The sequence below is a fragment of the Cucurbita maxima genome, unplaced genomic scaffold, assembly GCF_002738345.1.
Source record: "Cucurbita maxima cultivar Rimu unplaced genomic scaffold, Cmax_1.0 Cma_Scf00012, whole genome shotgun sequence".
In the NCBI taxonomy this organism is placed as follows: Eukaryota; Viridiplantae; Streptophyta; class Magnoliopsida; order Cucurbitales; family Cucurbitaceae; genus Cucurbita; species Cucurbita maxima.
In genome coordinates, this window is record NW_019272028.1 from 2,690,765 (window position 1) to 2,704,506 (window position 13,742).

A 13,742-nucleotide genomic window follows, 5' to 3' on the forward strand; every position below is an offset into this window, starting at 1 on the left:
AAGCTAGCAAACTCGAGCACACAATATTTTGATAACTATAGAACGACACCTCGATGAAACGAGGGGCATCAATTGTAATTTTACGCTGACTAGAGATTGTACCGAGACAAAAATGAGGACACAAAAAAAAAAAAAAAACCGAGATCATGTGTACAAGACCTTACAACCTAACCCAGCTCCTAAAATCATATTCGACCGTTAATTTCATCAAATATGAACATTCCCATAGGTCACCTCTGAGTCTCGATACTTGAGGGATTTTGTTCGGTGGGAAGCGTTGTTGTGTATATTAAATTGAGATTTTTATGATGTTGTGTAGTGAGTATAAATATCATGATGCTTGTGACAATGCTTGGTACTATGACTATGATATTGCTCACTATTTATTGTCTTGTTTTCCAAGAAACTACAAGAAAAAATCATAAACACAAAAATTTCTAGATACGGCATGAAATTTCATACTCTCAAAGTTCGTATTACTCTTGTGAATTTCATACTCCGGAAATTTCTACCGCGGGAAATGGATTTTCTTCAGTTTCCCTCCAGTTTCCGTTCTCCTTCATCTCGCGTAACGGTGGCTTCTTCTTCGTCTCACCTCCTTCCGGACTCGCCTATCAATCTGCAAATCGGAGAGTTACAGTCTTTCGATTGGTGGTTCGCGCCAGATCTTGTGAATTCCAATTCTCTATCATTGAAGGCTGAGGTCTTTCAGCGGAGAGGGCCTATGATTCCTCCTTATAATGTTTTGACGATCGCTGGCTCTACTAAAGGTGTGGCGTCCTTTTCTTCATTTTGTTTGTTTGATATATTGCGTTATGCTTTGGTTTCCTGTTGCATCTATTAATTTCCTGCTGGTACTTTGTTTGTAGTTTTGCTTGAACTTATGGCTTCTGGTATTTGACGTCGTTTTTGTAAGCAAGAAATTCCGAACTGTACTCGCTCAACTGTATTTTTGCTTTTTGACGAAAATTTTGGTGGTGGAATATATATTTGTTTATCTGATTGACTTGATTTTTTTTTTTTTTTTAGGAATTGAGTTTGAGGAACTTCCTGGTTGGCTCTTTCCTCTTAGTTTTACTAAGAATTTGAAGGTATGTTTTAGACTTTGATTTCACGTGTACAGTAGCAGTCTGGATTAGTAGGCTGTAATGTTCCTTTAAGGTTCACGAGCTTATATCATATGATTGAAGTCAAACTTATTGTTTGCATCGTAGTCGAATGGTTTATTTGTAAGGACTTCGTAGAAAGATGGATACATTGGGAGTTAGAGCATAATCAATTAAAGTCTGAGCTCTTAAATGAGTGCAAAGATATCCTTCGAATTAATATCCTTTTAATTATCAAGTTAGTCATAAACCTCATAGATTAGGCTTTGGACATATAATTTTTCAAACTGTATTGCTACGAGGACCAAAGAACGACCGGTTATTCTTAGGATTTTCATCCAAATCCAAGGAAAATGTTTACTATGTATTGCACACAGTTACCTGAATTTTCTTGATCGTGTAGATTTAGTCATATTCTAATTACTTACAGATCTTTGGGATTGGAGTTTTTCATTTGAGTGCGGATATAGAGTACTTCTTTGACACATCAGTGCATTTAACTTCCTAATGTTCATTCATATGGTGCTTTATACTCATATTTGCAATGTATTCAGGAATAGGATATGCGTTGGCCAAACAGTTTCTGAAAGCAGGTGACAAAGTTGTAATCTGTTCACTATCAGGTAACATATGCACTATGCTCATCATGAAACCTTCTGTTTTTTTCCTCCCATTCATGGACACTCGTGTAGGACTCTGAATAAATCTGTACAGGACTGTAAAATATTAACTAAGGAGTTACATTTTCTAGTACTTGCGCACACTTATATAATTATTGCATGTCGAGTTCATTTTTCAGTCATGTTTAGAGTAGGAGCTTCATGAATTACATGGAGTGACTGCAGGTTATTTTGTAAAGTATGTATGAAGCTGTATTTGTAATACATTTCCGCCATCTAATCAGGTATATAGGATATTTGATCAATTCAGCTATTTGGAGAAGCTCGAGTCTATGGTTTCATTATTTAACATCGTTATCAGTTTATTTTCCCTGAAGAGTTTCATAATTTTCTTTTTTAATTTTCAAGCTTTGGGTTCTTATGTGTTTGTGGTTATTTTTGCGTTGTGCACATTCTTTTAACAATTTATTAATACATTTCTGCACCCATAAAAATGTGTTTGATTTATTGATTAGGTACGGATTCTCGTAATAATCATGATAAGCATCTATGGTTACCTCCTGCTAAACTTTTTCAATTTAATTTGTTCTTCGCAGATGTTTTTTCATCATTTTTCTATCATTTCCTTGTTTGCCATGTACTATTTGCATTTGGAGCAGTTGCCGACACTTCAAGCTCTGTCCTAATCTAATTCTACTTTACAGGGTACTAAATGTGACGTGCGAGAAGGAGAGGATGTAAAAATTGTAGTCAATTTTGTGTAGAAAAATCTTAAATACATTGACATATGGGTATCTACTTCAAATTGTTCTTTCTCTTCCCCTTCCCTCCCCTTCTACATGAAGATCAAATGAGTAAATCGTGATTTCCATTAACTACAATATAAGTCTATTTGGTATCAAAGAATCTATATGATATTGAACATCTTAGATAGGTGGCCTTTAATGTTTGAACATGAATCATAACCTCAAACCATTTAAATTTACTTGTCTCTTTTACTTTTAGCTGACTCGCGGTGGTGAAGATGTCGTTAATATAGAAATTTGATTGAAATATTTAAAAAAAAATTGGAAGTAGAACATGATATCTCTAGAATAATCCACATAATACAGGATTTGTGTGCATGCATACCCTTTTGTACTTGAGTAAATTAGCAAACACAGTAGGGATAACGCTAGCAATTATGAAATAGTAACTATTGAAATGAGTAAAAGGTCGTTGTGTATAATGATGCTATTGAGATGTTCCACTAAAGAAATGCCTCGTGTGGATAGCTTTATCATGTCATTGAGGTTTTTTCATACAATTCTAACACGTGCATGTCTGAAAATCGTTGGCCTATACAATGCTTAGATGTTTTTGGACAAAGTATGCATTTTCATAGTTTACAATTGCAATATTTATCGTATTATAGGAAAACTGGACTTAAAAGAACAAAAAATGTTTCATCGTCTACTATTTCAATTGTTGATTGATTTTGGTGAGAGGATATGATGAGTCTCATACACAGTTTTTTTATGTCTTATAATTAGTACTATTTTGGTGGGATTTTGTTTGCTTCTATTGCTATTTAACGTATTGCAAGAACAATGCAGACAAATAATGCAGGGTCAAATGCTTATAGCTTTAAGCCTTTTCTCGAGACTTCAGATGAAGATCTCATGTGAGCTTCCTCCTTCTGATCTCCAAATCTCAATGACATGAAATGGAAATTCTTTTGGTTTATTCCTTAGACGCTCTCTAATGCAGTGAAGTTGTCACTACAAATGCTCTTGTAAATCATGCATAGTTCCTGACTTCTTGTTTAGGCAATAAAGATGATGTTAAACAAACCTCGAGGAGGTCATATTTTCAACATTGATGAGGCTGGTTCTGATGGGCGACCCACCCCTAGGTACTGTTCTTTCTATTATTAACATTCTCTCTTATGTCTGAATGTTCTTCCTCTTATGTATAATTTTTTTCAAGAAGAATGCAGAAGGCATGAGAAACGCACAAGAAATCTATTGTGCATTTGGATGACATCCACAATGTGCTGCTCATTTCATCTCCATTACTCGAATAACAGATGGAGCAAATAATTTTATACCGAAACATGTGATGGTTTATTTCTCTTAAGCACTTCTGATGAATCTAAGGATAAATTAATATGAAATTATTAGGATGAGCCCAGACAGTTTGAATATATGTACAAGACAAGACTTCAGACCTCCAATTGTTTATGGGTGGACACTACAATCTATGTTAGAAAAAAAAAATTATGGTAACGATTGATTTTATATTTTTGTTTCTCTTTTTCCTCGGTAAGACAAATTGTTATATTTTGAAGGAGCCTATTAAGGTGGGTGAGATTATTTACATGCATTTGTTCTGCTTATATAATAATAATTGCTCCTGCACTTCTTCTTCATGTCCGCGGCCTTTGAGTTTACAGGTCGCTGAATACCTTGGCCCAAACATAAGATCTATCCCAGCCAATGGTTCAACAAGGCCCACGTACATTCGTTTCCTCAGTGGACTGAAAGATTACTCTCAATTCTCAGTTGAGAAATGATTAATTACTTCTCAATTAAGTTGAAATGTTTTTTTTTTCTTTTCCTTCTTCGTACCATCAACTAATTGTTTCGTGTTTGCCATTTTGTTCAGAGACTTGCTTTTGGTGCTAGAAGAAACAAATATCTTCTAGAATATTGATAAGATCTTTAAGTACAATTTCCCATCCTGTAAGTTCTATCTCTAAAGCTTCACCTTTATTATTCCTCATCCAGGGGCATGGTTTGTTCACATTTTGTACACTGGTTATTGATTAAGCATGATGGGACCCGTTGGACTGTTCCTAAAAGACGACGCAATGAAATGATGCCATATTGTCTTTGATTTTTATATATTTGGAAAACTGTTGTCTTTCATTGATTTACTTATTAGATGATTAATTGTAATTTATCATTCATATCTACTTGAAGTTGCAGCACTATTATTTTTTACCAAGACCATTTGTAGAACATTTTCCTTTTTTAAAAGGCAACTGAAATGGGGGGTTGGGTTAGCCCCCCGGTTCTTCAAAGCAATAATCGTTCTTGAATGTTCCAGGGTGTGTAAATTTCGGTATGATTTGAGTTGGTTCACTTTTATTTTGAATTTATTAGGAAGTTTGGAGATTTACACATCTAACACTTCTTATCCATGAATAATATTTAGGTTGACGAATCAAGACAAGTTAACCTCATCAAGGTATAATGTGTATAAGTATTTGATCTTAGTTTATTATTTTATTGCTGAGGCATTTTCGACATGTTAAATGATATATTTACCATGTTTATGAATCCTCAATTATTTTTAGTGTTACCCACTTGGTATAGCAAGTATACTTAATGTTAAAATATGATACCATCAGACAAAGAGTTTGTTGATGGTTTTAAGGTTTGATTGTTGTAGGTAAGATTGGCTGTGCGAATCACACCTCAAAAGCAACTTGCGGGTATGGCCTACAAATTTGGGGTATATCATTGGTTGCAGGACTGGAAAAAATAAATTGAAATTCGAAAACGATTAAAATTGGAATGGCGTTTGAAAGAAAAAAAAAACAGAGAAAAGAGAAAAGGAATCAGATTGGTTTAGTAATGGAGTGTACAGTTTGATTTATCAATTAAATTAATTGTTAAGCAGGCAATAATTTAAAAATAATAACAAGTCTTAGATTTAAAAATAATGTCTTAGATATATCTATCAAATGTAAATTTGTGAAGAAATATTTGACCTTTTCTAATTTCAAATTGAAAAAATGAACAAAAAGAAGAAAAAAGAACCCAAAATGGGAAACATGAAATCTCCAGTACTTTTAAATCGCTAGGCTTGGAAATAAGTTAGGTATCAAGCTCTTAATTTTGTAATGAAACATGAGCCTTTTAGGGATAAAAAGAAAAAAGAAGAAGCCCACTAATATTCTCAATGAACAAAATTCCAAACGGTGCTCCATTAAATATTCACCCGTGACTGAAGACTCTGCTAAGAGCCGAAAAGAACAGATAAAATCAGAGGCTTCTGTTGTATCGTATTCCAAAATGTTTCAGTTTGATGCCAAAAGAGCTGCTTTATGCAATAAAAGCCCTTTTGAACGTTTGATTTGTCAGGCTAATATGGCATTATTGCACAGATTCTGTGCTCCCCGTGAACCATATGCATTTGTTTCTAGGGATAACTCATCCCATCATAAAGTCTTCAACACCAACTCCTCAGGAAAAATTCTCCTTCCGTCTTTTAACCTATTTAGTAATATATATTACTGTCTCAATCCCTCTCTAGGAATGCATTGATTAACATCGTAATTGTGGGGACTGTTTCTGCAATCACCTCTAATAATTAATGTTATTTTATCAAAGAAGTTTGCTTATATTATTTTAGATTTCATAGATTTGGTCGGTATGTAGATATCATTTTACCACTAAATTGGCTTTTCCGCTTATCATCTGTGTAGATCAAGCTTCAATTATTTTAAGGTAAGTACATCCACAAAGTCTTGATTATATAGTTTATATTTTTAATGGTAAAATTTGAGATGAAGTTATTGGATATTTGTGTATACAATTTCTGAGGGTTCATTGATTGAGTCTTAACAGTTTTACTACACTATAATAGAGAATTGTTTAGTGACTATACACACTATGGTACTAGAGAATTGAATTATATTTTGGCAGGTACATAGCATCTCAAAGGTATTTTATTTTATTCAGTGCCAAGATTGTGGTGGAAGTCCTATGCCATTTAATTCGTATTAAATAGTCTGTAAGCCATGTTTAGATTCTAATCTCTTGGGAAAGGGGAAAAGCATCGAGTTGGAAAAAAGTAGTCGGCCTAATCTCTGATTAATGTAGAAGCTTTTGGTTTATTACAGCCACTGTACTTTTAGTTTTGTTGTTGTGAATTATGAAGATCACTTCTTGTTCATTGGGGCTTCTCTAACAAGCTTTGAATCTGTTTCCATCATAAAACCGAAGAGACAGTCAGAGAAAGAGAATTTCATTTCTTGTTCATGGGGGGTTTCTGCTTCTTTCTGCTCTCTGGTCTGTAACTCTTTTGGTCTCTTCTAGACTGTTCAACCGAGCAGCAGCTACTTTGCCTCTAAGCTTTAATGGCAAAACTAAAACCAGTCTGCCATTTCCATCTTCTTCTGTTCGTGTTATTGTTCTCTTTTCATCTTTCAACTCAGCATCAACCTTCTGAATCCCAATCCCTTCTGCAAATCCGGGAACTTTTAAACTACCCTCAAGCTCTAGCCAACTTCGACAATTTTACAGATTTCTGTGACACTGAATCCACTCCATCTCTTACCATCGTGTGCTATGAAGGCTATATAACCCAGCTCCACATTGTTGGTGAAGTGGGGCGCCCCACATTTCAACAAAATACTTCGGCTGATTTTTTGTTTTCCACATTTTCTCAGTTTCCCAATCTGAAGGTACTATCTCTGGTTTCTCTGGGTTTTGAGAGGCCATTGCCTCCAACTGTTGGTAAGCTTTTATCTCTAGAAATACTCAACTTAAGCTCAAATTCCTTCTATGGCTCCATCCCGGAGGAAATATCTTCTTTGAAAAGCCTACAGACTCTCATTCTCGACTACAATCATTTCTCTGGTAATATTCCGAGTTGGATTGATTCCCTTTCAGTGTTAACTACCCTGAGTTTACAGAACAACTCCTTTAATGGGTCCTTGCCAGATTCCATTACCCATATGTGGAGCCTTCGAGTTCTTTCTCTCTCGAAAAATTCTCTTTCTGGGAAGGTGCCAGACCTCAGCAACTTAACGAACATGCAAGTTCTCGACTTGGGAGACAATCTTCTGGGGTCCCAGTTCCCTAAATTACCGAAGAGGTTAAGTATACTTGTGCTAAAAAACAACAGATTTCGCTCGGGTATCCCAGCTGAGTTAGCCTTCTTATATCGCCTTGAAAAGCTTGACATATCTTCAAATAAGCTTGTTGGACCATTCCTAGCATCGCTTTTGGGACTTCCTTCGATTAAGTATCTGAATATTGGGGGGAACAGATTAACTGGGCTGCTTTTACGTAACATATCTTGCAATAGTGATCTTACATTTGTAAATTTATCCTCAAACCTTTTGACCGGAGACTTACCCACCTGTCTTCAGCAATTGGAGTCCAAAAACAATAATGTCATTTACACTGGAAATTGCTTGTCAAATAAAGACCAAGAACAGCACCCCTTAAACTTCTGTCACAACGAAGCTTTAGCAGTGAGTATTAAGCCACATAATCTGGAGCATAGGAAAGGTCATCGTGGGGTAATGACTTTCTTAAGAATTTTCGGAGGAAGTATTGCTGGGATTATAGTTGTTGCTCTGGTATTCTTCACGATGAGAAGGACGTACAAAATGGGCGTTCTTAAAGAACCACCAACAAGGTTTGTAACAGAGAATTCATCTGTAACAAACACAGCCAAGCAGCTGTATGATGCCAGTAAGATAAAGACTTTCCTTTCCTGTTCCTTTCTGGTTGATTTCTTAAACTGGCTTGACCTCATTAAAGCAAGAGAACTGAAAAGTAATCAAATTTTTCCGTCTGGTTGCATCTTCTTGCATAACTATTGCGAAAATTGGCGTCATTCTATCGTGAGTTATGAATTTAATTCGTCCTTGTAGATATACTAAAATTCACAATGTATTTGCAGAGTATATATCTCAGACAATGAAGCTGGGAACTAGCCTTCCTCCTTATCGAACTTTCACTTTGGATGAACTGAAGGAGGCCACCAACAACTTTGATGCTTCGACTTTGATAAGTGAAAGTACGGATGGCCAGGTATCATTTAAGCTTACTCACCAGAATTTAATACATTTTCACTGTTACTAGTTTATATCTCAGTGACTTTTCTCTAGTGTTGCTCAAGATGTGAACAGTATTTTTAGTTCTTCGTACTTGTGATGTCCACATTGGTTGGGGAGGAGAACGAAACACCCTTTATAAGGGTATGGAAACCTTTCTCTAGCAGACGCGTTTTAAAGCCTTGAGGGGAAGCTCGAAAGGAAAAGTCCAAAGAGGACAATATCGGCTAGGAGTGGGTCATTACAATCTTCTTGACTTTCTGGCATTTGAAGTATTTCTGTAACTATTGCTATTGCGTATTTGTCTGCTAATTAAAACTAATAAATAGATTCACAAGAAAGATCTCTCTTGACAATACCAGATATTCAAAGGGATGTTTACTGATGGCAGTATAGTTGCCATTAGGAGTTTAACTTTGAAAAGGCGGCAAACCCCTCAAACCTACATGCATCAGTTGGAGTTGATATCGAAACTACGACACAGTCATTTGGTCAGTGCTCTTGGACACTGTTATGAGATCCTCCCAGATGGTATAACCATCACCAGAGTATTCTTAATATTCGAGTACTATCCTTACGGAACGCTAAGAAGCCACGTATCTGGTAAATCGATTTTCCATGACATATCTCTAGCTATATTATTACTGTAACTTTTGTTGGTATATTCCCAATCTAGCCATGCTAGTTCATCATGGTACTGATGATGCAGGGCTACATGGGCAAAAGCTCTTTTGGACGAAAAGAATATCGGCTGCAATTGAAGTGGTGAAGGGAATTCAGTTCCTACATACAGGCATTGTGCCTGGTGTATACTCAAACAATCTGAAGATTACAGATATTTTACTCGATCAAGATCTCCGTGTGAAAATCAGCAGTTATAATTTACCTATCGTCGTCGAAAACGGTGGAACGGTATGATATGATACAGAGAGTACGAAGACTATCTCATATGTTTGCATACTCAAGCTTAATGTAGTTGATATATTATGTTGCCTTTCAGATGATTTCAGGAGTTTCATCAACTGGCAGAAAAGGGAAGCGCCATGCTATGGAGTAAGACTCTTTAAATGTTTTCTAAAGAAGAATTCGGAAACTGGAAATCATTTTGTGGCGTTTTATGTGTTTACAGAATGAATCACGCAGATAAGGATGATGTGTATGACATAGGAGTGATTTTACTGGAAATCATTTTGGGAAGACAGATCACATCCCAAAACGAAGTTCATGTTTCAAGAGATCTTGTAAGTACATTTTCTTGTCATTGCATCTCTCACAATCATCATCACGGTTGACAAGTCTGAAGCTGAACTTGAGGCTTTGGTTTTGCTCGTATTCTCAGTTACAGGTAAGCTTAAAAACAGACGATATCGCTCGAAGGAGCATCGCAGATCCAGCAGTACACAAGGGGTGTTCGGATGAATCGCTGAAGACGATGATGGAAATATGTGTAAGATGTCTCCATGACAAGGCAGCAGATAGACCTTCAGTAGACGATATCCTTTGGAATTTGCATTTTGCAGGACAAGTTCAGGATTTGAGCAGAGACAACACTCAGAACAGCCAAAATCCACCTGCTTCACCATCACCATCCTTAGAAATGCCTTAAAAAGAAGATGGTACGTACTTACATTCATGAACTTGTAAAGCATCTTATTTTTCAAGCCCAATACATTTATCTTCTTAGGGAACAATTGTAGCCTTCTTATATTCCACATTACACTACCTTATCCACTTGAATTTGATCGTTCAATTAGTCGAAACCGAGAAACCGAACGTCAGTAATAGTCATGCACCAATTTGAATCAATGAAGATGAAATCTGATAGATAACAGGTGGTGTATAACTGAAAGCCATTTTAGAACAGAGCAGTGGAGGCCTATAAACTTCTTTTTCAGTGTTCTGTTCTCTTTGGTTCTTGTAATCATGGAGTGAAGTTTGTCACGAACGTAAAGAACCAAATAGCTACAATTTTGTTGCTTAAAGCGAAATCACTAAAAATAATACAGCAACGAGATGATTAAAAAAGAGTTCGAAAAGACATCATGTTCCTGGTGGAGGGTTTTATTTTCTTATTTTATTTTCTTATTTTATTTTATTGCAATTAAACATCAATTATTGTCTACTTTTTTTAAAAAAAAAAAAAAAAAAGTTGTAACAGCCATCTCTCTTTTTCTTTTTCCATTAAATATTTATATTTATCTTGTCTTCTTTCAAATTTGGGAAGCCAATTTATACTCCTAAATTTCGAGGGTGCATTAATTAAAAACTAAAATTAATAATTATATCAATTTAGCTTGAATAAATTTACACCATCTATTAAATCACAAAAACAAAACTGTACATGCTTCAAAATGGCTTATTAGTGTTGAAAGAAAAAACTATCATCAAATCTATATTTAAAAAAGCAGGCCAAAATAGATGAAAATCCAAAGTGGGAGAATAAATTAATTTTTTTACCAAAAATTTCAAATATTCTCAACTTGTATTATTATTAAATCCTCCCAAAAACGGAGAAAAAAAAGCACATTATTTAATGAATCTTTCAATTCTCAGCTTAGATAAAGTAGCTTCATTCAGTCAAACATACATTATTAACTGTAAACAAATTGAGTTAATAATCTTGATGCATCACATGAACAATACAGAACAATCAGCAGGCCAAAACAAGCAAACAAACAAAAAGCTCTAGTTCTTATCCTTTGTATTGAATAACATCAGCCATCCATTTACTGGCACAAGTCTTTATGAAATGTATGAAGGTGAGGGGCGCAAATTGAGCCTTTTTAACGAAGCATGCAAACAAGCTAAGAAGCAAACAAATAAATAAGCCTCATACCTTCAATTTCCAGTTGATTCTTTGTTGTTTCACTACAACAACTCTAGCGAGAGCCTAACATGAGAAAATCTGGGACTTCTGGACAAAGAAATACACACAGCATGGAAAGAACAAATCTATCCTTGGTAGGGTAGATTTAGCAGCAAGAGAGAATCAATAACGAGCTACCGAAACGGAGGCTGCATCATCTAGGGGCAAAACTTTCTGATTCACTTGTATCGAGTAGAAGAAAGTTGAATGAGTGAGTACTTATCGGAACTCGTTTGCAAGGAGGTAATCCGAAACATCGAACTAGAAAAATTGGCCTAATCGTATCAAAAATATAAATGGGGCGGGAGGGAGGAGGAAATCTATAAACATGAGATGATAATTCTAAATAATGTATTATTTGGTACAAAATCTAGAGCGGGTTAGGATGCTGAAAGGTCAGGCAGGCATATAAGATTCTAGGATCAATTGGGCAGGAGAAGGCGATTTCACCTCGACGATCAAATATGTGAACTTCCACTGCTTATCCGCTTGATCCTTGAACATCTCAGTGTAAACTTTCCCAGCTCCGTGGGGTCCACGAATATAAAAGTTCACCTGTGAATATAGTTGGCAAGGTATAAAGAAAATGAACTCTACAAAATGATTTGTTAATTTACAATGTAAAAGGGGAATTATTTAGCAACTTCTACAAAACAAATTATCATTACCATAACAGTAAAAATTTATCATATTTTAAGACACAAATTACCTCTACTCGCTCAACACCATCTTCATCAGTCCACACCCTATTAGGGATACGTTGGCGAGCAGCCCGATTCCTAGTTTCTTGCCCATAACCAGTTATAGGGGAACCAATTCTTACCCTAACCTGCAGGATAGAAAAACTAATCTAATAAAACATAAAGGCTCAGAGGATAGCTTGAACACTGAAATAAGTACAAAATGGTTCTCTTTGTTCTCTCGGTCGGTCATTTCTAGCTTGGTTTTCTGCATATATAATTGCCTTGGTTGTTTTCGTTTCATTTAGTATATTTGTTCTTATGGACATGTTTATCCTTATTGAATTTTGTTTCTTTAACAAGAAGCCAAGAACCCCAAGGGAGTGTTTAAATGTGCCAAAAAGTCGAGGTTAATTTCACTAACCTGGCTGTCATCTTGAATCCTTTTAAGAGCCTTGCCGAAGATCTTATACCTACACAAAAGAATTAGCATATCAGAGTCACTAGCTAGAGGAAATCACAAGGCATAAGTCATGATTATAAGCAAAACTTCGCAATATTAATCAATTGTAAGTTGATTTTTACTCTTTTGGTTGAAATATAAGCTCCTTAAAAACTGCGTATCCAGCAGCTGCTGCAACTCCAAGCCCTGCAAGGATGATAAAACTGTAGGATGCTCCCTCTGCAAATGTAACAGGCTTCTCTGGTATATTATATGTGGGAGCATCAAACGGATCCTCCACTGTCGATATTTCTTTTTTTCTCTGATAATAAGATCAAGGGAAAAACCAGGTTGAAGAACTCGTAGGTGATCAAGATAAAGCAGCAGCCTCATCAGGCTAATGCAACTAAATGAGAAGAAATTTAAGCTTATATGGCGATGCTCAGTCATGTCAGTTTTAGTTTTAACCACCAACATCTCAATGAGATACCTAGTAAACGTCAATTCTGGTAACATTTTTTTTGTTGGTGTTGCCTCCTTTATCGTATCACTCCTCTCTAGTTGTTTGTCTAACTCTCTTAACGGAAGCAGGCTTCATATAAATATATTACAGAAATGCATTCAACAATGTTTAACAATAAATTCTAGACAGGCTAACTTAAATTTTCCTTACTAATAATGTTGATATTCTAATTATTCCCATGTCCTTGCTTAATTGGATCTAAGATTTATTAGAGATGATCATTTTTGTCTCAGTTGACATGGAAGTTACGGACGGCTAGTTGTCACCTTCACAATTATTTGAGGATGCATAAATTTGAGACACAAAGCACCAAATGTAAATCCAGTCAAAGTTCCTTCTATTAAAACTCAGTACTAATCAACCGGAAATCTAGAACTCCCTGTTAGATGTTAAAGAAACTCAAATTGAACACAAACCTCAGATGGGGTTTGCCCACGTTGTTCTGAAGATTTTGACGACATAAATCTAGCGAAGCACGCCACTCCAGCATTTGTATCACATCTACTAGTGACAGCTAATGGTGACAAATTGACAATTGATCCCCTTGCACCCTGCCGTCTAGATAAAACAGCCATACCTACAAAAAAAAATATAAAAATATATAACATGGAAGGGTTAATTGCAAGAGACAGACCCCCTCCAACCCCTCCAACAACGCCCCCCCCCC

General features: G+C 35.8%; 2 protein-coding genes across 8 annotated transcripts in view; one reads left to right on the top strand and one right to left on the bottom strand.

The window, feature by feature from the left end:
* Nucleotides 1-410: 410 nt before the first annotated feature.
* LOC111487184 (probable inactive leucine-rich repeat receptor-like protein kinase At3g03770) lies at nt 411-10,413 on the top strand. Of its 6 annotated transcripts, none has more exons than XM_023134477.1 (16): nt 411-770; nt 870-911; nt 1,030-1,091; nt 1,661-1,729; nt 2,431-3,389; nt 3,535-3,620; nt 3,698-4,831; nt 4,925-4,957; nt 5,162-6,222; nt 6,421-8,199; nt 8,411-8,541; nt 8,927-9,167; nt 9,274-9,476; nt 9,565-9,617; nt 9,694-9,805; nt 9,904-10,413. In XM_023134477.1, the coding sequence occupies exons 10-16, from the start codon at nt 6,855-6,857 to the stop codon at nt 10,168-10,170; spliced, it is 2,352 nt and encodes a 783-aa protein (XP_022990245.1). In that variant the 5' UTR covers nt 411-770; nt 870-911; nt 1,030-1,091; nt 1,661-1,729; nt 2,431-3,389; nt 3,535-3,620; nt 3,698-4,831; nt 4,925-4,957; nt 5,162-6,222; nt 6,421-6,854; the 3' UTR covers nt 10,171-10,413. The 6 variants fall into 6 exon arrangements, with proteins under 6 accessions (XP_022990245.1, XP_022990247.1, XP_022990248.1 ...); XM_023134479.1 differs by having other exon boundaries at nt 3,698-4,817; XM_023134480.1 differs by having other exon boundaries at nt 2,431-2,517; nt 3,322-3,389; nt 3,698-4,957.
* An 825-nt stretch (nt 10,414-11,238) lies between these two features.
* LOC111487273 (probable mitochondrial import inner membrane translocase subunit TIM21) overlaps nt 11,239-13,742 on the bottom strand; it is a 13,154-nt gene continuing 10,650 nt past the window's right edge. For both annotated transcript variants that reach the window (XM_023134638.1, XM_023134637.1), the window contains 5 exons: nt 13,492-13,652; nt 12,696-12,874; nt 12,535-12,583; nt 12,140-12,259; nt 11,239-11,985 (listed from right to left, as the gene is read on the bottom strand). In XM_023134638.1, the coding sequence (XP_022990406.1) occupies nt 11,827-11,985; nt 12,140-12,259; nt 12,535-12,583; nt 12,696-12,874; nt 13,492-13,652 (668 nt within the window). In that variant the 3' untranslated portion in view covers nt 11,239-11,826. The remainder of the gene's footprint in view (nt 11,986-12,139; nt 12,260-12,534; nt 12,584-12,695; nt 12,875-13,491; nt 13,653-13,742) is intronic.